The following is a 27814-nucleotide window of genomic DNA, read 5'->3' on the forward strand; positions in this document are numbered from 1 at the left end:
CTCTTTCTCTCTCTAAACTCCATTGAGATGTGGGTGTGTGTGTGTGTTGGGGGGTTATTGTGGTTTGGGGCTGGTTTTGTTCTTGAGCATTACTCTGTTTTACAGGCTCAGGGAGACTGACGTTAAGGTCCCTCCTGTCATGCTCGGTAGCCTGCTCATGTTCATATTCAAGTCCTTGATTCACACTTATCTGCCGTGTTGTGTTTTCACCCTGTGAACTGATCACCTCCAGCTGGCGATTCCAGTGAGCACATCCTGACCTACTGTCTGGGGTTATGTACATACGGTGTATCCAAACAAGAATTGAGCCACACAGTTTGCCACTAGCTTGGGCAAGGTGGATCATCTGTCAGAAAAAACGGGCCAGAGTCAGGAACAGGAATGGAGCCATGTGGTGAGGCAAGTGAGAGCCAGCAGTCAGGCAGTGTGGGTGCAAGGCACAGCTCAGCCCCTCTTTAGATGTGCAGCAGTCCTACCTCTTCTATAGTGGGAAGCATCTCCAAAGCAATCAACAGGAAATGCTCTGTCTGTGTGCCCTTATGTAAAGTCACCTGGCCTCTTTGGGGCTCTGTTTTGTTTCCTCTTGAAGACAACGAGGGCACTGTTTCCATCATTCCTTTCAGCTCTGATGTCCTATGCGTCTACCAACTACAAGCTTCTTCCTCAAATTGAGAAATGACCACAAAGGTCTGGCTGTTCCAGAAAGTAAAAACCAAAGGCTTAGGTGTGCACAGCTTCTCTTGTGTCCCATCCTCACTCTCCATAGGCCCCAGCTCACACTCACGCGGCCTACAGACCTCCATCTGCTTGACGAGTCTGCTTCGGTCATCTTTGAGGTGACTCTTGGCCTCCAGCTCATACTCCAGGTCCTTCAGGGTCTGCTCCAGAAGTTGCCTTTTTGTAAGTGCTTCATCCTGAGCTCTCTGGTGGTCCCGTAACTCTTCCTCCATCAGACGCATCTAGAAGGAGTGGGCGGTTATCTGGCCTGTATCAGGAGCACCTGGACAGCATTTGGACAGTGCAGAGGCTGACCCCAGCGGTGATCAGGGGATGCCCATGTACTGGAGATCAGAAGACCCTGAGCAAGTTCCAACTCCCTCTGGGTCTCAGTTTCCTCTTCCTCTAGCTACAAGTAGTAATCCCTTGGGTTCTAAATTCAATGTAGTAGATGTTCGTTAGCATCTTGAAATTAAGTGTAACAGAAAATATCAGAGTAGAGCAGTACAAGCAGATATTGCTTTGTGAAACCTTTGTGCCAGATATTCATATATTTGTATGGACGTACCTATTACTGGGTTGCGATGCGAGATTTATTTCTTTCCACATAGGTCATAGCCAAAAACACTTGAAAGTCACTGAACTAGGTAAGTGCTTCCTAGAGTGCAATTTATTACCCACCTGTACCGGCATCATCTCAGTGGAGGGTCAAAATCAGGGGAAAATAATAACTGAACTAATGACCCCAAAACAACCTACAGACACAAAATCTAATAATATAAATGTTCAGTATTAGGTGAAAACCTCTGCCTCTAGAAGAAAATCCTGTATCAGCTGTCATAATTTACAGTGTTTTTTTCATCCACAAGGTGGCACTGAACTAAAGGCTTTGAAAAACGTGCCACAAAGAGATTCATACACAAGGGGCTGTCCATGTTTTCTACTTCTCTGGAAGCTCCCTGAGGGAACCAGCCACCTCAGCACACAGTAGGTGTTCCTTACACATCTGTGTGGATTGATTCAGTGAAGACAAAGGCTATCTGTTTTGTTTCCAACTTCCTTCCCTCTTGGAGCTGGGGTGAAAGCACTCTTAGGAATAACTACACCAGGGGTTTATTTCCTTCAGAGAGTATATGACAGTGAGTGGCAAACTCCATTAAAGAAGAGCATCCTTTGGGGGTGCCTGGGTGGCTCAGTCAGTTAAGCTTCTGACTTCAGCCTCAGGTCATGATCTCATAGCTTGTGAGTTCGAGCCCTGCATTGGACTCTGTGCTGACAGCTCAGAGCCTGGAGCCTGCTTTAGATTCTGTCTCCCTCTCTCTCTGCCCCTCCCCCAATTGCACGCGTGCCCGCGTGCACTCTCTCTCTCCCTCTCAAAAATAAACGTTAAGAAAAAAATTTAATTAAAAAAAAAAAAACCAGCATCCTTTGAGGGTATTTTCACAGAGAGTTGGGGAAGCCTCAAAGATGGTCTTTGGGGCGGCCCAGCAGGTTGGCCTAGTTTCGGAAGTCCAGTGGAAAGACCTAAGGGAATGGGTTCCTGTCGTGGAGGCTGATCGCAACACCGGACCTTTCTATGACAACAGCATAGCCTTGAGGAAGATCTCTCCAGTTACAGACCTTCATCTGGCTTGGTGGTAACTGAACCAGAGCACAAGGGGAGAATCATCCCAAGGAAAAACAATGATGGAACATTATTTAGATACTACACTATAGCGCATTAAAAAAAAAAACAAAAAAAAACAAAAAAAAAACAAAAAAAAACCTCTCCAGGGGCACCTGGGTAGCTCAGTCAGTTAAATGTCCAACTTTGGTTCAGATCATGATCTCACGGTCCGTGGGTTTGAGCCCCGTGTCAGGTTCTGTGCTGACAGCTCAGAGTCTGGAGCCTACTTCAGATTCTGTGTCTCCCTCTCTCTCTCTGCCTCTCCCCTGCTTGCATTCTCTCTCTCTCAAAAATAAACAGTGAAAAAAATTGTTTTTAAATCTCTCCAAAATAAAGTTTTAAATTACAAAAAAAAAACCTCTGTGACTCAGTTTCCTTATTTGTAATATGGGATTATCATAAAACCTACCTTAAAGAGCTAAGATGAGAATCAAATGAGATTAATACCCGAAAAGAAGTTTGAGGGTCGGAAAGACTGACAAACCAATGCACAGCCCACACTCCTTTCTTGATACCCTTCCCACTGCCCAGCACATTCCTGTCTTCTAATGCCCAGTGTGTCCCTCCTAACGTCTCGCAAGGGCTATGTCAAACTAAGAGTACTCAATACAAATATGCACCAGAGAATACATATAGTGTCTAGAATCACAAGTAAGCAAGTAACTTTTGAACCCACTAGTGTTACCTTTAAGTAGTCAGAACTGCCCTTTGCTAAGTGGGATTTAGAAAATAAACTGAATAGTGAATTCTGAGTCTTAATTCTCTAAAGATTACCTTCATCAGAACTTCCTAGATCCACACCAAAGGCAAAATATGTAAAACATCTATTTCTCTTAAAGCAAAGAAGGCAGTGCTGTGGCCCTGAGGATAAGCCACTTTTTTGTTAATGGACAGTTTTAACTCAGCTCAACCGAAACACAGGGTTAGGGGCAGTGAAGAGTGCAGCTTAAGCTTTTCAAGGATCCAGAGTGACCCTAGCCTGTTTATTCATTTTTGTTTTAAACAACTCCACTGATTTCCATAGCTTAATGCAGGGCGGTATCTGACTGCAGTTTCCTTCCCGAATGATGAGGTGTCTGTTTCTGCCATTTATATGGAAACAGTGTCTCATAGGGTTACACCACAGAGAAAAATCCAGGAAGGGCCATCTTTGCTTTCACCCTAAGAAATCCTCTTTTGAATTACTGCTCTTTTATAAACAATATAGGTCTCCTGCTGGCCTTCACGAATCTTTCTGGATCTCAGTTGCCTCATCTAACTAGAGGATCTCTAAAGTTCCTTCCAATCCAAAGATTCTAGCAGAACAGTAACCGTTACACAGAGAGTTAACAGGAAGCACTTTGCAGGGGTCATTGTGACACTGTGATTTTTCCAAAATCAAAACAGCACACCATGTGGTTGTTGGTGTTAAGACACCAAATAATCTGAATCTCCCCTCCCATTTGCCATAGAAATGCAAATGACTTTTTTTTTTTTTTAATGCGGAAGAGAACTGTGATGTCACTATGCTAATTTCAATGATCTGTGGAGTCCTGTATCATATGATGCTGAAGCTGAGGGGACCTGTTATCAGGGTCCTTCCAGAAGTGTTCTAGAGGTCTGTAATAAATACCCATTGTTCTCTCACTCGGTTATAGCACTGACTCATGGGTAACATTTCTTTGATCATCAAAGACATTAAAAGTTTGTTTTTTAAAGAAAATCTTGTTTTCCTGTGGAATCTTGGCACTGCTTGTGAAAAAAAAGCAAGTCTTGGAATTAAAAAAAACCTTAACATTAGTGTCCAGGACATGCAAGCCTCTACTCTATAGTTTCATATGTTATCTCATTTCATTACGAAATGATCATTATTTTGTATACTTTTAAAGAGGAAAGAGGAGATGCTCAGAAAATTGGGGTAACTTGCTCAAGGTCATCCAGCTGGCAAGAGGCACAGCGAGAAATCAGCAGACGCTGTACTTGTATTTTAGAGCCTTCAGCTTTCCATTAAAATAATCAAAAACATTCCCTTTTTCTTAGTTCTTTACGAGTCAAGACTGAAGGGAGCTAACATTTGAGTTACTTTGCTCTATTATTCCTAAATATAAAGCTAAAAATGTTTTAATAATTTCAGTACTCATAAATTCCTGAGGATTTCTTTTTGTCTCCACCCATTGTTGTTCTGAAGCTCTTGTCTACCCCACCACCCTAATAAAAGTCTATATTTTCCAAATGAATGGCAAAAAGTGATTGTTTACTATAATACATGCTCTATGATTAAATTAAAACATTAATACAGAGGAATCATTTGGGCACAGCTGGGTACACCACTCGTGCTCCACAAATAGCAGCTAAACAGTTGAGGCAGAAAATCTTGAATTAATCAAGAAGATGGCCACATTCAAGTTATGTCAGAGGCCCTAGGACTTTGTGTCTTAGAATGCCATTTGCCCCATGTATCCTAAGGGTTAACACTGAAGAATCAAGCACAAATGCCGTCTTAAGATCTACCCCAAGTCTCTCCTAGAAAGGTTTAAAAGCAGTCTCTGAGGATAGTTTGACTAAGGGGTAAACCAGGAACTGATCCAGCCAGGCATTACCTCATCCTGCAGTTTCATGGCAGTCAGACGTGACTTTTCAGCCTCTAGGGTTTTCTCCTTCAACTGCCTTTGCATTTCTGCAAGCTCCCTGCGATTTTTCTCCTTATACTCATCCAGCTGGTTCTGGAGCTCCAGGGTTGATATGCGGGACACCTCGACAATGTCAGCCATCTGGAAGGGGTGACATGGATGTGAGCCTACCCTGTGATGCCCCATGTGGGGCCAGGGAGCTAGGTCTGGGTCCCATCTAAACACAGAACACACATCTCCTCTTCTTTCTTTGACAACCTCCCCCAAAGACTGTGCAGAGAACCTTGTCATGGGTTGTCCAGGCTAAGTCACCTCTAACTTGGAGGCAGCATGGAGGGGTGAACAAGCACACCCTTTGCAGCTCGATATATAGACCTTGGTCATGTCCTTGCTTTGCCACGTACCAGCTACATAACTGGGACATGTACTTAAACCTCTCTGGGCCTCGGTGGCGTCCTCGTCCTCGTTGGAAATACCAGAATCACAGTATCTATCCTACAGGGTTGCTGTCAGAATTAAAACAATACATATAGAATTCTAGTTACAAAATAGCTAGTAAAGTGACTGGTACATAGCAGGTTATCAGAAAACGACAGGCACTCCTGTTGGCTCCTAGAATGTGGGGAAGCCAGTCAGCTTTGTGCCCTTCTCCTTCTGGGTACTCTGGGGCAGAGATGAGCTGAGAAGACAAGTAGCAACTACTGGCGTTTGGAACTGTCTTTCACGCTCCTGGACAAAACAAATGGACGCAGACACAGAGACTGTGATTCAGGTAACACCTGTGAAGTCTGCACTTACATGCCAGGCTCCTTTGGGTAATTGTGGAGAGGAGCTGGGCCCAGATTCCAGAGGGTATTTTCTAGACCAGTTTCCCTTTAACTGGGATTCTCAACAAGGCCAAAGAGCTGCTTCAGTGAATCTGGGAATCTGACACATTTGTGCTTAGACTAAGTACAGGTTTCCTTAGCTCCCACCAGGCCCTCCAAGGGCGCTGGGTCCCAATGGTGTTCTGCCCACACCTCTCCCTCCCCTACCCCTCACCTCCTTCTGCAGTTTCTCAATGGTCTTATCCAGGTGCCATCGCTCATTCTCCATCTCATTCTTTAGTCTCCTTAACTGCTCCTTCTGCTCTGTCTCATCTTTAAGCTTCTCAGACAACTGCTTCTGCTCCTGGGTGGCCCGATTCAGATTTCTCTGCAGACAGCAAGCAAAGTACAGGGCTGTCACCTACCTACCAGGTCAGCCAAAGGGACAGGTGGCAGAGGGAATTCTGCATCCACACTACAAAGTAATCAGACCTGCTACATCAGTGATAAGGAAAAGGAATAAAGCCATCAGAAGACACAAGGACATTGTTGGTTCTGAAATTTGGGAACCCAAATGTGAAGTTGACTTAGCCAAAAACACACATGAGAATGAAGGGGCAGACAAAGGATTTATTATAGAAATATAGAAAATGGTCAAGGCTGCTGGGGGTAGCAATTAAGGACAGTGTCTGAAAACACGGCATTTTCAAGTTCATGCTTGAAAACTGAGGTAAAGATATACATCAAACAAACCTAAAACAATGTGGCAATTTACATCCTGTGCTATACAGCATTATACTTCATGTTCTAGAATCTGCTCTGCTAATGACTCTTACAGTTAAAATAGCTAAAAATCAATCTATGAGGAAAGAGAACATTGTCCCATAGGTCAAGAGTTCATGTGGGTAGAGGAAGTTGTAGTCAACAGAATCGTGTGTTGGACTCATACACAGAAGAAAAGGGAATGTGGCAATCCACAGGTGGGTAAACTTGATGAGCAGAAGGTGTTCAATGGAAAAGGCAGTACTTAGAAAAGTGCAGTGTTATTCAGTGATTCAGCACCAAATCCTGGTACGTACCATAAAATGAAACTATCCTGAGGGCGCTGTTTGCCCTGGGATCCCCCCTGAAGCTCTCACCTCACCCAGTCACATAGCCTGACGTTCTTTTTGTAAGAACATGCAATTCTAAAACAAAATCCTAAAATATCTTAGAAAGATGGCTGAATGTTAAGGCCATTAGTGCAACGATAGCATGAAGGCGCACAGCTCAGAAGGGAACAGCATGACCCAGATGTGGGCTGGATCATCTGGAAAATGTTATCGGGTCCTGAGGGCTGAATGTGGGTTAATATAGGTACTGCTTAGGACCTGTGTCTTGTGTCCATGTAGACGCTGTGTAAGGACAATGGTTTATATTCATACAGTGCTTAACAGTTTACAAGCTTCTGTCACATGCACCAATTCAGGCATCTTGAAAACACTCCCGAATCGTTTTGGGCACTCCTGGTTTGCAGAGTATAGCCAACCATGCAGCTGGCCAACCCTGTGACCTGGGGCCAAAAAGCCACCCATGGAGGCCTTCTGGCCCCTCCACTCTGTCAGGTTAACTGCACTCCGAGAACCAGCCAACACAACTGGGCTGCTAAAGTTAATTGCTGCGGTAAACCAAGGTCAACAAAAGCTGTTGGGAGAAAAGAAGGTGGTAAAAGGAAGGTAATCAGAAGTTCAGTGTGGGGGCAATTAGCAGGAGTGTGTCCCACCACAGTCCAGCTGGGCACATACCAGAAAGAGGGTCACCTCCTGGGATTTGTGTCTGTGGTTGATTTAGTGGTATTAGGGGCAAAGGGGAGCACACAGGGTAAGGCAAGCGAGGTAGGGTTCCAGGTGTGGGAGAAAACTGTCAATAATGTAAATTCCTGAAAAACAAGCAATACAGAGTGACATCAATGACTTTCTGTGGGATCCAACTCAATGCACGCCTCTACAGACCCCCCAGCCTCTCTTTTCCAACTCCTGGATCCCAATCCTGGAGGCTCCAGGCCAGCAGACAAGCCAGCCCTGGCTCCATCCAACCTCCATATGGTGTATGCATTTCTGCTTCACCCTTGGCTCGGACAGGGCTCCCTGCCTGGCCCTGATCTCCTGTGCCACTGGAGACACCAGACTCACCCACTCTGGGCCTGGGGCCTGGCCAAAATCCTGCACTCCCCACCCCAACACACACACATCTGCTTGGAAGAACAGTTTTGCCCAATTATTTAAAAAATATTTCTTGTAGATTGCTCCATTGCAAGGTAGTGAGATCTGTCAAGGCAAGCAATAGGTTTTCTGTCTGGGTATGTCTCATAGTCCAGATTCACAATCAGGCATAAGATAAAAACACAGTGGTTGAAAATTAATACCTATCCCCAGAAGTCTTGTATCAGAATCACCAAGTAAGGACAGAGTATTCTTTGCCTTAAATGCGGATTCTAGCCCCTTGGGATGGAATCACAGTTTTTCTTAGACTGGGAGCCACAAATTTAGATTTAGAAGTTACCCAGATAATTCTAACATACTTTAAAGTTTAGAACAATGTTCTGCCTCCTCATTTCTTCAAGAAATGTATTCCAATACATCATTGCTGAGAAAACCTGTTCAGAATCCACATGAAAAGAAGCTAACTTCCCAATATGCAGTCAGAGGAGTAAAATGCTGTTGCTACAGTGACTGTATTTCCAAGACCAGCAATGCAAGCCCATTAACTAATACAGGGACCAAAATTGGGAACAAAATGATCAGTGAGGGGAATCCAAAGCACCAAGTTAGTGAATATATAGTAACACCCTTGAGCTTGAAAACCACTCTCTGTCAATGGACACAGAGCCTTTTCCTAATATGACTAAGACCCTATTCGTCCATATTAACAATAAGCAAGTGCAAGTGAGCTTATGGGCTTACAGGAATGACAGGCTTACTCAGACGGAAGCTGGGGTGACAGCCCCTGAGTTACGGCTGACCTGAGTGAATCCTAGTACAAGCATGTTACTCTCTGCCCCTGAGGAGGGGGAAGCTGTATTCGGAAAGAAAAGCTGCAATTAAGCGTTTGCAAATCTGAACTCTTGAAAACACTTCTCTGGAGTGTTTTCAGGATGCCCAAGTTACTGCATGTGAGAGCAGCTTATAAACTGTAAGCACTATACAGATATAAACTATTGTCCTCACACAGCCTCCGTGGGGGCACAAGACTGAGTAGGCCCTAAGCGGTATCTTGCCACACAGTAACTGGGGACTGGAATGGCAGAAGCACTGGGGCTTTTCCCCTCTGTCATCTTGATGCACACAAGTCCAACAGAGTGGGAGGTGAAGGCATACGGAATCCATACCATGATCCACCCCCCCGAAGGAGAGAACTGTGGCTTCTCCAGAAAAGGTCTCTTTACTTCTCCACCTACAGAAGACATTTCTCAGGGGAAACCTAGACATCGCTGCCGAATGCAGCTCACGTAGATTTGCACAACAGCACATCCTACCCCAAGCGGGAGGGGCCGAGCCGACAAACTGTGGCATCTTACGACCCACTGCCACCTTCTGACTCTTAATAAATCAGACCTAAGTTCACACGGTCTTCAGCTACTATGTGAAGAAATACACTTCTCAATCATGAAGATGCCAGGGATTGCTAAAAGCACAAAGCCTTCGAAATACAAAATGCTGTGTGTGTGGGGGGGAACCCAGTTACTCTTTCCTCTTCCTTGAAGGGTAAGTTCCCTTTCCGTTGCCAGCTTAGGGAAGAGAGGCGTGCACAAAGTCAAAGAACCACAGGAGCTGGATGTCTGGTTCCTGGTTTTAGAGAAAACAAAGTGATGGCGCACTTTGCTTCTGAGACCAGCTGAGATAAGGAAGGTAAGACTGTTGGGCCTTTCTGAGCATTTGCCAGGTGGCACACCGGCCACGCCTGCCATTTCCAGTTCCCACCGTCCCAACGCCGCTGGGGAAACAGGCCTGAACAAAAGCAACACGTCAGGGAGAATTTCCAAGGCAAGGCCAGAGATCTGGAGGTTGGGGTGGGTGGGGATTACAAGAAGATCTTTAGGCCCTGGGGCTATCATCTGCTCTCTCTGCGAATTAACCCTGAGCTGCAGATTCACAGCTGTGAAACTTAATGGTTTGACCCAAAGATGAGAAAGACAGGAGCCTGTAACAGCTGCACCCAGCACTCAGGGTGGATACGACAGGACACGAAGGTGCAGATTTTTGACCCTGTAGAGAAAATATGCTTTTTCTCTCTTCCCGTCCCCAACCAGCTCACAGATTCGCACCCTGTGCTTCGGGGTCAGGTGTGTAGTCAGCACAGGCCTTTAACAGCAGCACGGTGAATCCGTATTCCATGCAAAATTAACCTAACAAGGGTTTGTAACACAGATCTCAACTGAAAGAAAGAAGGCCACGGTGAGGACACTCAGACACCAGACTCAGAAGAAAAGAGGGCTTTACTGTTTGCAAAAACACAGTCTCTGTGCAAGGCTGGAGAGAAGGCACAGACCACTGATCTGGGGGTGATGGCTGACCTCAGTGAATCCTAGTTACAGCAGGTTCCTCTCTGCCCCCTGAGAGGGGGAGCTGTATATGGAAAGGAAAGCTGCAATGAGGCATCAGGCAGATTTATAAATCTGAACCCTGACTGCTTTGTCACTTTTCATATGCCCCTTCCCCACCTACCCTCGTTGACAAGTGGGTCCTAATGGAAAACGTTAACAATCTCCTTTTTGACAAACTGCTCAAAATCACTGGCTTTTGAATCCTCAGAAAATGCCTGAGGAACACTTGGTGCCGGTTCGTTAAAACCCGAGAGCAGGTAAAGGACGTATCTGGTTCACACTGAGGTCGCTGTGCAAAGTCATTTTAGAACTTTAGTGCAGGCTTTGGTTCTTTGTTTGTTTTTTTTAGAATGTACTTCCACCTATCTTTCTAACCTTCAAATAGGAAAACCTAATTTTCTAAGAATCTACTGATTTTGAATACAGATAGCTATCTCGTTTCAAAAAAACGGACTTCCTCTTGCTCCTTTTAATAGTCGTCCTGAAGGACTGTACTCTATGGAGTCTATTTGCCCAAAGGAGAAAGGAAATTGACTTCTGCCAGAGAGGTGACTCCACACTGCCTTGGGGACCAATCCCGCCGGCCTTCTCACACAATTCATATTTTATCTTTGGAAAGCTGTCAAGTTCTTTAATGTCTATACCGAGGTTTCTCAACCTCAGCCAGATAATTCATTGTTGTGGGGGTCGTCCTCTGCTTTGCAAGGATGTTAGGTAGCATCCCTGGCCTTTACCCACTCGAGGCTGTCGGAGATTGGAGGGGACCAATGGCAGTCTGTACAGGCCTCTTCAATTTTGCTTCTCAGGCTTCCTGTATGAGGAATAAAGACAACAGCTCTGTGTTTACCTGAGCATCTTCCAGCTCATTCTCCAGGGTCCTTCTGGCTGATGTGGATTCTCTTTCTTCCTTTCTTGCATGCACAAGGGCCTCCTCTAATTGTTGGGCTTCTCTCTACGATGAAACAGGGTCAGTGTGCATTTAGATGTGTGCTATGCCTATAAAGTTGACTCCGTGGCATGGAAGGAACACAAGAGACATCTGAAGACACAGCCAGCAGTGGCTGTGGTCACAATGTGCCAGCCACAGGCCCGCGGTAGCTCACAACAGTTATGTTTGTTTTGTTTTTTAATATTTATTTATTTTTGAGAGAGAGAAAGAGTCACATCCTGAGCAGGGGGGGAGCAGAGAGAGGAGACACAGAATCTGAAGGAGGATCCAAGCTCTGAACTGTCAGCACAGGGCCCGACGCAGGGCTTGAACCCACAAACGGTGAGATCATGACCCGAGCTGAAGTTGGTTGCTTAACCGACTGAGCCACCCAGCTGCCCCACAACAGTTATTTCTTAGATGTGTGTGACCATCTGCAGTTACCGTCTTAGCCAGATGTGAATATCTGAATCATTTGACTGAAAATACAAATATCAGGCCTCACCCTTGGAACTTCAGAAACGGCAGGTATTGAATGGACGCAGGCACACAGAGTTTTGGAAAAGGCTTCCAGCTGATTCTGACAAATGACCATTTTGGAAGCTCCTGTTGGAATACATCTCCCTTTACATTTCTTTTGTCCTCTCTTTTACTTTTTTTAAGTTCATTTATTTAGAGCTCGAACTCACCAACCGCGAGATTATGACCTGAGCCGAAACCAACAGTCAGATACTTAACTGACTGAGCCACCCAGGTGCCCCTGTCCTCTCTTTTATTTTCAGTGCCAGCTCTCACTGCCATTGGTAACATGTCTCTTGGCAAGAGCCTCCCGCTTCTAGATATCTGGCAAACCAGACCGTTGGTTTGTTAAAAACTGTGCAACTTCAAAATCCATCAACTAAGTGTTCAAAAAGAAAACACAGTCATGAGTGACCGGGTCCAATGGTGGTATTAGGATGGCCTTTCAGACATTTAAAATCCTCTGTTCAGTGTCAAAAGGTTGAGTGTGCCTGATGTCTGGGTGAGTGGGGACCCTGACTTCATCAGCCCTGACCTTCGGCGAAGCCCGTCTCCCATGTTTACCACCCACAGGGAACAAGAAAAGTAGCTTGCAGAGAGGACTTATTCACGACTGCCTCCACCTTTCCTACTGAATTATGCTAATAAATCCCCTTGCACTTCCAAAACCACTGACACAGGAGAAAAGAAGTTTCTGCAGCTGCCAAACCCGGGCTTGGGGCCCAGCGAGACTTACCTCGCACTTCTTGAGCATTTCTTTCGCTTTGGCCTCGTCGCATTTCATGTCAGCAATCTGCCTCTGAAGCCGAGCGACACTCTGCTCCAGCTCTTCGATGCTTCTGCGCAGCTTCTCATTCTCCTCCTGCAGTGCCTTCACGTGCATTTCAGCCCCCAGCTGGCTCTGCTCTGAAGTGTTGCTCCGACTGGCTAGGACCTCAACATTCTGTTAAAAACATGTAGCAAGTGAACATGGGACCCACTGTCAAGGGGCAGTCCCCAGCTTGGAGCAGGGAGGACATTTATTAAAAACCCTCTATGCGCCAGGCACCGTGCTAAGCCGGGGAACGACACGCTATAGCCTGGAGGCCAAATCCAGCATGCCACCTGTTATTAAACATAAAGTGTTATTGGAGCATCGCCATGCCCACTGGTGAGCACACAGTCTACGGCAGCTTTCAGGTTACAACAGCAGAGTGAGTGGCAGATGCCTGAAGGAAAGGCCTCTGATGCTGCAAACCTACGATATTTACCACCTAGCTCGTCACAGAAAAATGTTGTCAACCCTTGCCTGTATTAAGTCTTTGACATGGGATTTCAAGCTTTTAACAGCTCTAGGAGGTGGGTACTATTATCACTATTTTACAGACAAAGAAACTGAGACTTGGGTAGATAAGGAACTTGTCCAAGTTCACTTAGGAGGAAGTGCATTCGGGCAGACTGAATCCAGAACCTGTTCTTGTAACCACTGCCTTCTGCTGAGTTCATGGCCCTGACCTCTCACCATGTGCAGGGCCCCTTAACAGGAGTTCTGGATGAAGGATGCTTTCTGTTTATAGATTTTTTTTTTAATGTCCAATACAAAATGGAAATTAAAATTCACTTAAATTATGATACAGCTCCTGGTGCAAGCTCTAGGCACGATCTTCTGAAAATGAGCTCGTGCTGCACAAAATTCATAACAGAAAGGCATGGTGACAATTACAGTGTGGTTATTGTTAGTTCCAGATGTTGCATGGGCTTTTTCTTTTTTGGCTCAGCAACACAAAGTGATGATAAGTGGCCTTGTCCAGAATTCCACTTCTCCCAGAAGATCTCTTGCCTTCCATCTCTCCACTACTACAAAGACGCCAATGTCAGCAAATCTAGTGCTCACAACACAGCGCTGCAGATGCCTGCAAGGAATGGCATGCCCAGGGAGGGCAAGCTGTGGCTTCGAAGGCTATGTCATGGCCCACTTGGGAGAACTATCTGCCGGAATTGCTTGCTTACTTGCGTAGCCTTACAGAAATATCTTTAAATCTTGTAACAGTACAATAAGCTGTATTAGCCTGCACTGAACCAATTAGAGCATTTCAGAAACCAAAGCATCTTTTCACAACCCAAAAGTTTAATTCCATACATCTTGGAAAGGCCATCACAGCCAAGCTACTGAGTCAGAACATGGTTAGCTTGCAATGCTAAGGAGAAAAGTAAAGTGCCCAACAGCTGGGACTTCTCAGGACTACGTGGGTATCCTCTCCTACTGAAACCAGCAAGATGAACAAGGAGAAATAAAGCGTGGTTGAAAGCCTGAGGAAGGAATCAAAGAATCCAATAACTGGCCAGATGGGGAAGGAGAAAGAAATGTCTAGACTGCTCATTCCTGCCCTAACTTTCCCAATAAACATGAGACTACAAAGAGACAGTTATCAGGACAGTGTGGCACTGGCATAAGGATACATATACAATGCAATAGAATTGAGACCCCCAAAATAAACCCAACATTTACAGTTAACTGATTTTCAATGAGGGCACCAAGAAAATTCAATGGGCAAAGAACAGTCTTCAACAAAAGGTGCTGGGACAAATGGGTACTCACATGCAAAGAGATGATTTCACACCCGTTCCTTACATAATTCACACCTATTCCTTACATAGTACACACAAAAGAACTCAAAATGGATCACAGACCTAAATGTAAGATTTCAAAAACAAAATTCTTAAAAGAAAACAGGAGTAATAAATATTTGTCACCTTGGTTAGGCAGAGTTTTAGATGCAACATGAAAAGCACAAGTAACAACAACAACAAAAATAGGTAAACTGGACTTCATTAAAACTAAACACTTTGGTGTTGCCAATGATACCATCAAGAAGGTGAAAAGACAACCCACAGAATGAAAGAACATAGTTATAAAGCACGTATCTGATAATGGACCCATATCTAGAATATATAAAAAATTCTTCAGCTCAATAATAACAAGATAGATAACCCAATTTAAAAATAGGCAAAGGATCTGAGTGGACCTCCTTCCAAAGAAGGTCTACAAAAGTCCTATAAGCACATAAAAAGATGCTCGACCTCATTAGTTATCAGGGAAACGCAAATCAAAACCACAACGAGGTGCCACTTCACACTCACTAGGATGGCTATCATCAGAAAGACAGATGATAGCCACTGTTGGGGAGGCTGGAGAGAAACTGGAACCCTTATACATTGCTAGTGGGAATGTGAAATGGTGCAGCCACTTTGGAAAACAGTTTCGGAGTTCCTTAAAATGTTGAACAGAGTTATACGACCCAGAGATTCCACCCTTAAGTTTATACCTAAGGGAAATGAAAACCTACGGCCACACAAAAACTTGCACAAAACCTCAGAGCAACATTATTCTTGATAGCCCAAGAGTGGAAACAACCTAGCTGTCCATCAACTGATGAATGGGCAAACAAAATGGGGTGTATCCATACCATGCACTGGCTCCAAAACGAATGACGTACTGAGCCATGCTACAACATGGATGAATACTGAACAACATTATGCTAAGTGAAAGCAGCCAGTCACAAAAGCCCACATGCTGACATTTATACAACATGCCCACACTAGGCAAATCTATAGAGACAGAAAGTAGATCAGTGGTTGATTGGGGCTGAGGGTGATGAAAATGTTCCCTGAAATTGACAGTCGTGTTGGATGTACAACTCTAGGCACACACTAAAAACTACTGGATCGTGCACTTTAAACAGGTGAATCATATGTCATACAAATTATATCTCAACACAGCCAATTCAAAGAGGAACAAAAGACAAAGGAAACTTGGATGCGGAGTTGGGATGGAGGGGAGAGATGAGGGGTTTACCTCAGTGGTCTGAGGTCGGCCGAGGCACAAGTGAGAGGGAAGAGCAGGCTGGAGATACCTGCCTAAATCTGGTAAAGCAAAGAACGCACTCATGCAGTCAATGCTCCTTTGTTCACCCAGAAATCTCATCAAGAACAAGACCACTGACAACCAGATCTCGCTGAACCTGAACTCAGAACTAACTGGCATCCTGACCTGCTAGATAAAGGACCCTTTGATGTGGTGTGATGTTTAGGACTTGGTATTCTGTCTGCAAGCAGTGGAGGCACATCCTGAGTTCCGAGAACTTACTTGCAGGGAAGCCAGGCAAGTTAATCACTCGGTTTATGGCTGGCTGGCAGGGGTCTGCTCCAGTCCTAGCTTTCAGTAACACAAGCTGAGTGGGACTCCAGGGAGCCTGAATGGGTGGAGACACTTAGTCTTGTTTTGACTATCTGTAAAGTATGTTTTTCTCCTGTCTTCATAGTGTGGTAGACCATAGTATGTTTACAAATCAATTTACCTTAAGCCTCTGTTGGTAAACCTTTCCGGAACCCATCCCTGTCCCTGCCCACAAACACAGTCCCCTATGTTCTATCAAGCCCATAGGACTCAAACTTCCTTTTCCTGAAACCATACCTAATTCCCTGCATATTTCTTTGTTCAAGGCAGGTCTTACATGCAAGTTCTTCTACACGACTTCCCAGTGAAGAAAATGAAATTGGTCTAGAGGACCTCTAAAAGCCCCCCTTCCAACTCTGAACTTTGATCTATGTGTCTTTTCCAAATGCTTAAGTTTATATCTCAGGAATGCTGGCAAAGGCAGAACTCTACTGAGCCCAGAGCTGGTAAGGACCTATGCAGAGATAACTGGAGACAAAGTACTGCTGACCTCACTGAAGTTACTGGAACCATACTAGATAAAGGACCTTGTGTTGTGTTTAGATGTTTAGGTGATTCTTTGATCTTAAATCCTGTATGTCATAACAAGATTAGAGAGACTACTGCATCATATATAAAAGTAAAGACCACACAGTTTCTAACGATTCCTTTAGCCATATCATTATCACCTATGTGATATCTATTTTAAAAGAATTGCATAAACTTGCTTTTTAATATTTTAACTACCATTTTATTCATGCAAGCAGGCATAAATAGTCAACAGAAACAAAAATTCCACAGCCACTGCAAAAGGCTGGAAACACCATACTAGGCCATCGCCACAAGGGCAAAAGTAGCAGATGTGCTATATTCTGATGTTTTTCAAGACAGATCCACCCCTTAAAATTGCACTGAGATCATTTCTTCACCTTTCAGGCAGCCAAGGTCAGAAGGTGGGTGGGTGGTATAAGGGGAACCCAACACACACACTGCTGGGGGGCAGCTAGAAACTGGTATGAGCTCCTAGGGGGGCAATGTGGTACTATCAATCAAAATTATAAAGTACATTCCCCTGTGACCCTGCAACTTCTCTTCTAGCACTTTATCCTACAGGTGTGCAAAATGACAATACAAACAGGATTATTAATTGCAGCATTATATGAGCAAAAGATTGAAATGAACTAAGTACCATCTGATGGGGCACTTGTTAAATAAGTTCTATCAGTTCAGTGATAACCTGAGCAGCTGGAAAAATAAAGTAACAAGAAAGCAAGGAAAATGGAAGGGACAGAACAGTACACACAAGAGCAAAGTTTGTGTAAAAGGAAGGTAATGGGAGTTAAGTATGTAATTACCCGGCTACACAAGAAACTGGTAACACTGGCTGGCTGTGAGCAAGGGAGGCAGAGTTATGGAAAGGAGGAGAGGAACGTATTCCCTTGCAAACCTTCTTGTAAGTCTTGATTTCTGAACAGTGGAAATTTAGGAGAGATTACATGTTTTTAAATAAATACACATTTTCTTTGAAAAGACGATCAACGGCCACAGGCACTTGGAGGACAACCACCTCCCCAGACCAGTTCTCACCTCCTCCAGCCTCTAGAAACCCTTCCACAGCACATTCACAGATACTTCTGGGCCATGGAAGACAGCAGAGCCTGGAGCCTGGGGAGCAGCTGTACAAACAGAGCACAGCGCCAACGAAATCTCCCACGCGGGCTCACATAGTTAAGAAATTCCTTTTCACCACATATAGGTGGGAGAGTGGAAAAGGCCCAGATGGCCCAGGACTTGCACTTATATGAGCATGTCTCCAAAATTTCTACCCAGCAACCTGTAGGAAGAGAAGTCCAATGTGGGTTGATGGGAGGTAGCCAACGGGCTGCAAAGAACTCCCTTTCAAGGTTTGGGTTTTTCCATTAAAATTACCAATACAAAATTACAAGTACATTCTGCATTCGACTCCACAATATTTTTCATTCTACTCCATGTTCTCATTTTATAAGACACTGCGCCCTTGGTGTTCTGGACGAGGTACCACTTCTCCCCTGCAGCCGTTCCAAGCTCTCTCCCCCTCACCCACCTGGCACATGCACACAGATCTCAACCCAAGCAACACAGACATAAATCATCTCAAGAATGGAATCCTCAGTCTTAACTCTAAAAATGTGTATCTAACAGTGTAGAGGAGGGAGCAGAGGGCTCTATGGTCAGTCAACCACATCAGACTCAAACCCAGGCTATGGCTGTTTGCAGCATCTTTCGCTGGGCCTGGCCTCGTAGGGCCTTCCTTTCCTCACTTGTAAAAGGTAGATGAAGTTACCTACTTACTACACTGTTGTAAATATCTGGATAAGAGTCCTCACTACTGACATGACTACCAAGCCAACAAAACCCACACATGTTTTCCAAAGGGTAGGGCTCGGCACAGTTCATCTGCTGTGGTTCTAAATCCCCACACGTGGTTTCAAACTGCAGCCTGCACATTTTTGCCAGCTAAATATCAACCCTACATTGCTCCAAAGAGAGAGTCAAGATCCTCTAACGGTCTTTCCAGGACAACTGCACTGCACAAATTAGATGACCTCCTTCTTATTAGTCCAAGGGCAAATCAGGTTTCTTGGTTGGCTAATTCATTAAAAATTTAGCCTCATTTCCCAACTGAGGATGGTCTGCTAAATTGATGGCAACTAAAAAAAAAATTTCCAAAACAGACAAACAGCATGTTTCAATGTGTTAAATTGCTATATTTCCACTACTTCTAAAATAGTTGACTTTTAACCATATGCTCCAATTACTATTTAAAAGAAGAGGAGAGAATACACAACTGTATCACAAGGAAAAAAAAAAAAGCGCAAAATCCCAGTCTTTGCCAGGTACCACCATTCACTGCAAATACTGACTTGCTTATCAGCTGGCACATTTTCATGACTTAATGTTCACATTTAGAAATGCTCACACTGTCTCCTGGGGCCACAGGAAACTTTTATCCACAACAAGCACAAAATTCCCAAACGGTAGCAGAAAAAGCCACGCGTGAGTATTTTTTTTGACCCAAAGCTGCTGATGCACTTTCCTTGCAGGAGCACAGACACCTCGGACGGACACGTTTGCTCCTGTTGGGTAACAAGTAGCCTAGGACAAGGCCCTCCTGGCTTGCCCTAGTACGGACCCAACGCATGGACATATCAGGCTTTACTAATTAACAAGGCCTCGGTCAGAGCCAGCTTTTGTTTCTTTTCTGTCTCCCTTTTTTGCTGAATGAGTGAAAACAGCTGAGGCGTGGAGGCCAGGAGTCCAGGGAATGGAATGTTGCTTTGTCGGTTCCACGTCACTGGCCACCCCCCACCCTTGTGTTGAGGCTGCACGAGCTCAGCTGACCGGTACCCAAAGTGTCCCCTAGGTCAGGTCATCGGCTGGGAGGTTACCGCCTTTTCAACCATCACAGCTGTAGACGTCCACTTTCATTTCCACAGTGAGGACCTGGGTCACAAATAAAGAGTCCCTTTCTCACTGTGAATGTGTAGAGAACCAGGTCCCCTGCATGGGGTCCTCAGCGTCCCCCTCACCTGAACAACAGGAAACAGTTTAGGAAAAGAAACGGCATACAATGTAGTTGTAAGCCACTCACTTCATCTCTTTCCCTAGCTGGCTGGGAATTTCACTGGCCTAAAGCCTCCAAGCCAGGACTTCTCACACTGTGTTGAGCACAGGACTCACCTGGGGATCTTGTTCAATGCTCACCGTGGCTCAGGAACCCTGGAGCAGGGCCCCGACTCTCCATTTCTAACAAACTTCCAGTTGATGCCAGTGATGCTGGGCTGTGGGTCTCACTTTGAGGAGAGACTGCCCGATCTCAGGGCCTTCCTGCGGAGGCTCACAGCTCAAGTCCCAACTCTTCAAGTCCTCTGTGCTTCTTGATATGACTCCCAGTGCCTGGGATTGGGTGTCATGGGACTTGGACACTAGAGCAGGCTTTGCAGCCAGCCCACACTGTGACCTATGCAAACCTCTGACCTCTCCGAGCTCCATTCACATCATTAAAGAAAGTGTAATAGCTCTAAGTAGGTCAGAAAATTAAAAAAAAAAAAAAAAAGCTAAGAGATAGTAGAGCTTGAAAAAGCTGACACCCTTGCACTAATGTAAAGTGATGGGGTTTCCCTTCCTCCTCTGACTCTGCCTACTTACCATTTTTGGTCACGGTGGGGTTGAGCCACGGAAAAACATCATTTTTTAAACCCCTTCTCTAAAAGCGACATCAGAACTTCCAAAACTTCTCTCACTCTATTTTCCAAATGCCAACACTGTTCTTCCCCAGCATATTTGCAGTTCAGAACTGAATCGGTCACGCAGCTGGACTGCTCAGTAAGCTGTGTCGGTCTGTGTTTTGGCAAGGGAGCAGGGCACGAGCGAGACGGAATCAATGTGGCAAAGGAAACAGCAAAGAACTGGAGGGTACTCGTTACCAAAACCCCAAATATTTCCAAGGAAGAGTTGATTCCAATGCCGAGAACAGTGGGTAGGAGATGTGGATTCTGGACCAGACTCTGCTAATAACACACCGCATGAGGACTTTGGGCAAGTCATTTAACTTTGTCTGCCATCAGTTTGCTCCTCTGTTCATGAAATGGTCTAGCCAATTTCAGTGTCCCTGCCAGCTCTCACAGTCTGGGATTCTATAATGAACTTGAAGAAACTGGGGCAATATTCAGCAATCATGGGATTAAAGAATTCCAGAAGTTTTACTCTTTAACATCATGCTTAAATTTTCATTTTCAAATGCTGTCCCCTAATCTCAGATCCTTTTTATCAGTGTCCCTTACCTGGCATCTAGAAGTGAGGACCATACCCAAAAACGGGAAACTTCTGGCCAGTGAGCAAAACAAAGTGTCACTAACTTGCCTTAAAAGTCAGTTTAAATGTATTATGCTTACCGAAGATTCTGTTTACATCCTGGTTTGTTCACTGCTCTGGTGGTAGTTTTTCTGCTCACCAAAGCGCCTGAAACGTACCCCCTTTTCAACATATTCAATTAGCCAGTTTTCCCTAAGTAACTCCATGGTTACATAGGTTAAAAACATCATTGGTTTTCTTCACCATGTCCTTGTGAAATAAATCAATATAATTCCCTTTAGGTAGTTAAGAAACCAGCAAGATTTGCTCTCCGAATGGCCTGTAATTTAGACACAGGTCCAAAACAAAAGTTATACTAATAAAACACCTCACACTTGCTTAGAGAATGCATTTTACACAGGTTCTCATTTAAGCCACAAAATAATGTTAAAAGAGATACCCAAGATAGGGATAAAAACACCTATGATAAAAATACTCTGCACCTAAATAGGTCAGGTGATTTTCCCAAGAAGCTACCTGCTCAGGCTCTGATATATGGTATGATCCTACTGAAACTAGAATGAATATAGAACATTTCTATATGAAATGTTCACAACAGGCAAATCCAGAGACAAAGAGTAGACTAGGGGTTGCCCAGGGACCAGGGAAGGAAGGAATTTGGATGTAAGGGGCTTCATTTGGGGGCGATGGACATGTTTTGGACTTGAAAAGTGGTAACGGCTACCCAACCTTATGAATACATAAACACTAAGAATTGTATACTTTAAAATACTAAAAATAGTGAATTTTATGTTAGGTGAACGTTACCTTAATAAAAACAAACAAAAAAAGCCTTGGAGTAAGCCGATCTGACTCAGCCCTGCTTGTTCATCTCTAAGCCTTGGTCTTCCTGTTGTTCTAATCATTAAGAGAGACATTGTACTGAGCCTGGAGCAGTGCTCCGGGCACAGGGTAAGAAATCAACCCATGACAGCTACATATTACGGTTCGGTAGCCAAAAGTCACACAACCAGAAGTAGTATCCAGCTTTCAATCCCTGCCCATGACCTCTGCTACTTTCTTCTAGTTTCTTCAGAGTAGGGCAGCAGCTTCAGGAAAAATTCCCCACAGTGAGCCAGAGAATGGAAACGAGCCACACCTGTCAGCTGGGGGCTTTCGCTATGTCCATTCACTCACCCTGATTTAAAGGGGGGGAAAAAAAGGAATATGCAATTATATCACCAAAACTGTTTCAGGGGCTTCTCTGAAACAGTGCCGGGTTACAGACTTTTAAACACGCTTTTGCCTTTATTCTTGTTTTACACCACTCCTTAAAAAATTCTTAGAATATTTTCCCCAGTGTCCCTGGGTCCTCTCAATGCCCAGGAGATAAAAAGAGGCTCCCATCATATTTATAAGATGCCACTTCCCTCACCCTGAGTGCCACAGTCTAAGATATAATCTTGTAACCAGCATGCAGAAGTTCCTGTTTATGGACCCCTACACCTTCCCATGGTGTAGATGGCCCTTCAAGGATCTCCGGCCGGCAGACAATGCCATGCACCTAGAGCTCTGCATCACCAGGAAAATATGGTGTGGTGGGGGGGGTGGGGTGGGGCATGAAAAAAGCAGGGGTTAGACCAGGTTAGATTCACTTTGTCACCAATAGGTCAGACAGCTTTACAAATGGTTAAAATCAGCTGTCAGCACACACAGGTCCAACAGGTTGAACAGGATTTTTGAAGAGAGACATAAACAAGCAGGTTCTCCAGAGCATTGCCTACTGGGGAGTTATGGGGACCCCTCCAAGATAAACCAAAGGCTCAATATGGAAGCCAACAGGTCCTAATCGAGTTCACAGATCTAGACTGTTCCCTTCTCAGAAATCATGTTACTATGAAAGCTCATCTTTCAACTTTCACATTGCTGCTACCATATTTCCATAAATACTGAAAGGATTAACACTAAGTTATAGAAATCATGCCATTTAAAATTTTTTTTTTATTTTATTTAAAAAAAATTTTTTTTTCAACGTTTATTTATTTTATTTTTGGGACAGAGAGAGACAGAGCATGAATGGGGGAGGGGCAGAGAGAGAGGGAGACACAGAATCGGAAACAGGCTCCAGGCTCCGAGCCATCAGCCAAGAGCCTGACGCGGGGCTCGAACTCACGGACCGCGAGATCGTGACCTGGCTGAAGTCGGACGCTTAACCGACTGCGCCACCCAGGCGCCCCGCCATTTAAAATTTTTAAATAACAATTCTTAGAGCAGTAACTCTCAATCCAATGACCATTCCATTAGTGCCTCCTTAAACCCCCAAACTAGACCAAATTTCCATGCAGAAAATTGCTACCTTTTGCCTTTGTGCCCCACCTCCATGGCTGCAGGAGTGAAGGTAACAGGGAATGGAGAAAGAAAAGGAGGACTGAGGACTGACATCAAGGTCAGGAGGCAAGAAGCTAGACCAAACTTCTCACCAAATTTGAGACTGGTTCCCACAATCACTGGGATTAAGACATACAACAAGGATGACCTTTATTTATTTCCTCCCAAGGATGACCTTTATTTATTTCCTCCTTCAAAGACGTTGGCTGTTCGCTGCAACAGAGTTGAGCAAGACTGAGCTCCTGCAAAGCCCACCCAGGGTCTCCGGACCCCTCCTTGCAGGCCAGCCAGATGGGGTCAGCAGCCAGCTCTGACAAGCAAAGGGAGCAGGGCCAAAAAGAGGAAATGTCCTAATCCAGGCAGGGTCACCTGCCCTTCCCGAGGTGTTGCTCAAGTAACAATTTCTCTGAATCACAGTTTGGTTTTCTTAAAAGCAAGGGTGGTGTTACGGATCCATTCACTGCATGGATCAAGGAAAATGACAAATAATGGTGCCAAATGTCAAAACACTCATCACTACATGAAGAGCAGTGTATTGGAACGAATTGGTGTATACCACCCAGAAGTTATAGAATATAAATTACAGATTTCCTTCCAGACAGAGGCTTGAAGGAGGTGTGGTGAGCTTCTGGCCTCCTTCCCCTTGGACCACTTGTTTCTGAGCCTTGGCTGCACACGACTCTCACTCAGTCCCTCCATTTCTGACTAAAGACAGAACAAAATGTCACCTTTCCTGTTAGAAGAGCTGAGAGAAACAGCAGGGGAGGGATGGAGTAACCAAATCAAAACAAAGACCTACCCCAGGACTGCTCGAGGGCCAGGACCCCATCATTTTTTTTAATTAATTAATTAATTTTGAGAGAGAAAGCATTGAGGTGGGAGGGTGTAGAGAGAGAGGGAGAGGGAGAGAAAGAGAATCCCAGGCAGGCTCCGCACCATCAGCACAGAGCCCAGTGTGGGGATCAAACCCACAAACCACGAGATCATGACCTGAGCTGAAACGTAAAGCTGGACACCTAAATAAATGACTGAGCTAACCAGACACCCCAACCCCATCATTTTTTTAAAAGAAAGGCCATTTGGGCACCTACCATGGAGGTCCCTATAAATCACGATGGTGGTCATTAATGCTGTTCACCAAATATATCAGTCCTTCTCACCTCCAGGCACACGGAGAATTATGCTTGCCTTCCCCTTGAGGACCGGTGTGATCATATGACTAGTTCTGGCCAATGAAATAGTGCAAGCAGCACAGGTCATATCCAGGTCCCAGCTCTAAGAGCCACTTAGTGATTCACATATGCCCCTCCCACTGTTGCAACAATCACAGACACTTGGGCCCCCAGTAACTCTGATGAGTAAAGCAACCTCCACCCACACAGTGCCATGACCCACACGAGGAACATACTGTGAGCAAGAAATAGTCTTTTCTTAGTTAAGCTACTGAGATGTTGTTACTGCAACATAACCTAGCCTATCATGGAAAGACCTACCAAACACAGGTTGAGCCCACCTACCTCCAGTCCACTGAGAACAAAACTTTGAGCATATCTTAAACTTCATTCCAGAGAACCAGTGAGGCTATAACAAGGAAAAGTCGTGGACTTCCATAGTCAGGGAGACTTAGGTTCAAATCTTGACTCTGCCACGTACTAGCCATGGGAGTCTGAGACACTGGATGACTCTTAACTGAGTTGCAATTATCTCAATCTTGAAATGGCAATTCTATTACCCACCACATAGGGTCGTGGTGCAGATTACAGGTAACGAATGGAGAGTACACAGCATGTGTCCAGGTACACAGCGTGCACTAAAGAAACAGTGTGACTGTAGTGACCCTCACACCATTATCTTAACCCTACTTTGATCATTTACCAGCTGTGCAACTGGAGCCTCAGCTTTCTGCTCTGCAAAATGGGGACATAGTGCTGTGTCCACTCTCAGGGCAGCTGTAAGAGCTCAGGGTGAGTGTGTCTGTGGCAGCACACAGCTCAGAAAGTGAAAGTACCCCACGTTCCTCCACATGCCACACTTTATCCAGCCTGTCCTGAGTGAGCCCCAGCACACCAAGGGCCAGTGAAGCTGCACCTTCATACACACAGAGAGCCCAGTCCTTGACTGGCCTTCTGCCCTGGACTCTGCATTGCTCTCTGGGCCCCACCCAATCAGAAGCCTACTCTCCTACCCCCAGCCAAGTCACCGGCTGCCATTTACTAGACCACAAGCACTGCTTCTGTTCAGGGACTCTGACTTTGGGGGCCCCACGCACCAACCTGACCCCTGAGATCCCCACACGAGCCCAGCCGACCCATGAATCTGAGAAGCCCCCTTGAATACTATCCACAGAGATCTGGCCCATTCCTGGGGCCACCTCTGCAGGAGGCGGAGGCTGGGGTCCCTCACCAGGGCTCCTGCTGATCTACTATTGCAGATTCAGAGAGCAAGCCTGGTGGCCCCTCCTAGTCCAACTTTAACACTCAGCACTCCAGCGAGGCTCTGAAGACACCTAACCTCACATCCAGGAAAATCTGCCATTTGCCACCAAACCCCTGGCCCAACGCAAAGAGTGTCCTGAAGTGAGTGTCCATAGATGGTAACTTCATGAAATGCAGTCACTGGTCCTGAAACATCCCAAATACTCGCAAACCTCTGAGAGCGGCCTGTGTGGAAGAAATGCTAGAAACAGAACAGAGCAGGCAGCCTGGTCCCAGCTCAGCCCTTCACCTGCTGTTTGACCTGAGGCAAGGCACAACCTCTCTGAGCCTCGTTTCCACAGCCATCAAATGTCAGGAGAGAAGGAAATCCAATTAAGGATCTAAGCTCACACTAGATTGTCTACACTACACAAGTTGTAGGAAGCACAGTGCCATTTGTAGAGTCTAAAGCCCCACGATTGAGTTAAACATGTTCACAAATGAAATAATAAGTCATCACAGCCTAAACAGAGGGTTGTGAGCACAGAGGTCTAATGGCCTCTAAGACTGTGTCTATCTCTGTGATTAAGAATATGGCGCCTACATGGCAGATAAAGGTGACTTCCTCTCTCTGGCCTCCCGAAGTTTCCATTTCTCCAGATAAGTTAAAACAGACCTGGATATTCACTCGTTCTTCCATATCTTATTCATAAAGTGGTAGAATGTCAGCACATAGGACACCAAATTTCTCTGGTTCAAACCCCAATGTGAATTTCCGATATCCCCCCCATCTCTCTCCACCCTGCCATATCTCTGGCTGATAAGCAGCCATCCAGTCTCTGCTTCCAGAGGTTGGAAACACACTGCCTATCAAAATGTGCCCTTCCGTTTTGTGACAGCTCTCAGCCATGGAAACATTTTCATGCTGAGCTGATATCTGCATTCCTACAACACCACTGGGATCAACCAAGGAGGAAGCAGATTCCTTCTTGCCCAGAGACCAAGAAGGTTACAGTCCCTCCTCCAAATGACAGCCATTCAAACACTTGAAACCCCCATACCTCCCTCACACCACCTGTCCTGCCCTTTCTTCAGGCTAAACTTTCAAAGGTCCCTCCTTACCCCCTGGGGCGTGACATCAAGTACTCTTTCCAAGTGTGAGGCCCCAAACCAAAACAGTGTTTCCTGAAGAGTCTGGCCTGCCATCACCCCTGATTACCAACCACCCTGGCTCTGGAATCTCCCAGTAAATAAAACACTGAGACCCCTCACAGATGTGTGTCTGCATAGAGGCCAAAGATGACACCAGTGCTAGCTTGAGTTCACAAGCCAAAGAAAACTTCAGCCACCCAGAGACATACAGACGCCCATTAGACCCTTCCCAGGATCCCCCTGTGAGCGACACTGCAGGGACCAAGGGTGACGTTCGGGGTGTCACTGCTGCGGTCCCCCTCCTGCTTCCATCCCGTCTTTGGCTGTTGGCCCCTCTCCACTTCCCCTGCCACCAAGGTACCTCTACCCCCTCTCTGGTCCCCTCTATTTCTCACATAGCCCCGGAGCTCACCCTGTCGCCCCAAAGCATTTTCTGTGCTCATCAACTGTACCTTAACTCTTCTGGACGGAAAAGACTCTTTTCCTTAGCCTCCTTTCCCTCCCGCTCTTCCCTCCCGCTCTTCTCTCCAGTAATGGCCAACACCCTCCACTGCATCCTATCCGTTACCAGGGCTATGCCTGGGGGACCAGACCCGGGGCCCAATTCCCAGCTGGCCCCAAGTGAGCTGCTGGTTGCATCCCACAGGCCAAGGCTCCAGACCAGACAGGGATAACAGCATCTCCTGAGTGCTTGCTCTATGCAGACAGGCACTGTGCCATTCCAGGGGCATCTCACTTAATTCTCACGTTACCCCATCCCTCCTGAGAGAGACTGTCAAAGCCTTTGCTTAGAAGTAAGAACATGGAGACACGAAGAGACCAAGTAACCTGCTTTCAGTCTCAAGGCTAGTAAGCAGTCCCAGGCAACCAGACTTGAGAGCCCAACAGACTGCAAACTTGACACGGAGCCCTTTGCAGGCAGGGCCTGATCTCACTCTGGGCCCAGTCCCGTGCCTGGCACACAGTGCACTCAAATTCAAGTTCAGTGAATTACTCGGTTCTACA

The 27814-nt window shown here is 45.5% G+C and overlaps 1 protein-coding gene across 1 annotated transcript in view; it reads right to left on the reverse strand.

Moving 5' to 3' along the window:
• Positions 1–27814, reverse strand: part of CGNL1 (cingulin like 1) — a 97267-nt gene that overhangs the window by 16983 nt on the left and 52470 nt on the right. Inside the window, exons 8-12 of the mRNA XM_047075061.1 lie at positions 12564–12770; positions 11228–11332; positions 6034–6186; positions 4963–5133; positions 798–959 (exon numbers count right to left, since the gene is read on the reverse strand). Coding sequence (XP_046931017.1) covers positions 798–959; positions 4963–5133; positions 6034–6186; positions 11228–11332; positions 12564–12770 — 798 coding nt within the window. The remainder of the gene's footprint in view (positions 1–797; positions 960–4962; positions 5134–6033; positions 6187–11227; positions 11333–12563; positions 12771–27814) is intronic.

The sequence above is a fragment of the Lynx rufus genome, unplaced genomic scaffold (genome assembly GCF_022079265.1).
Source record: "Lynx rufus isolate CCGP_SWC_20201006 ecotype Redwood Valley unplaced genomic scaffold, mLynRuf1.p SCAF_13, whole genome shotgun sequence".
In the NCBI taxonomy this organism is placed as follows: domain Eukaryota; kingdom Metazoa; phylum Chordata; class Mammalia; order Carnivora; family Felidae; genus Lynx; species Lynx rufus.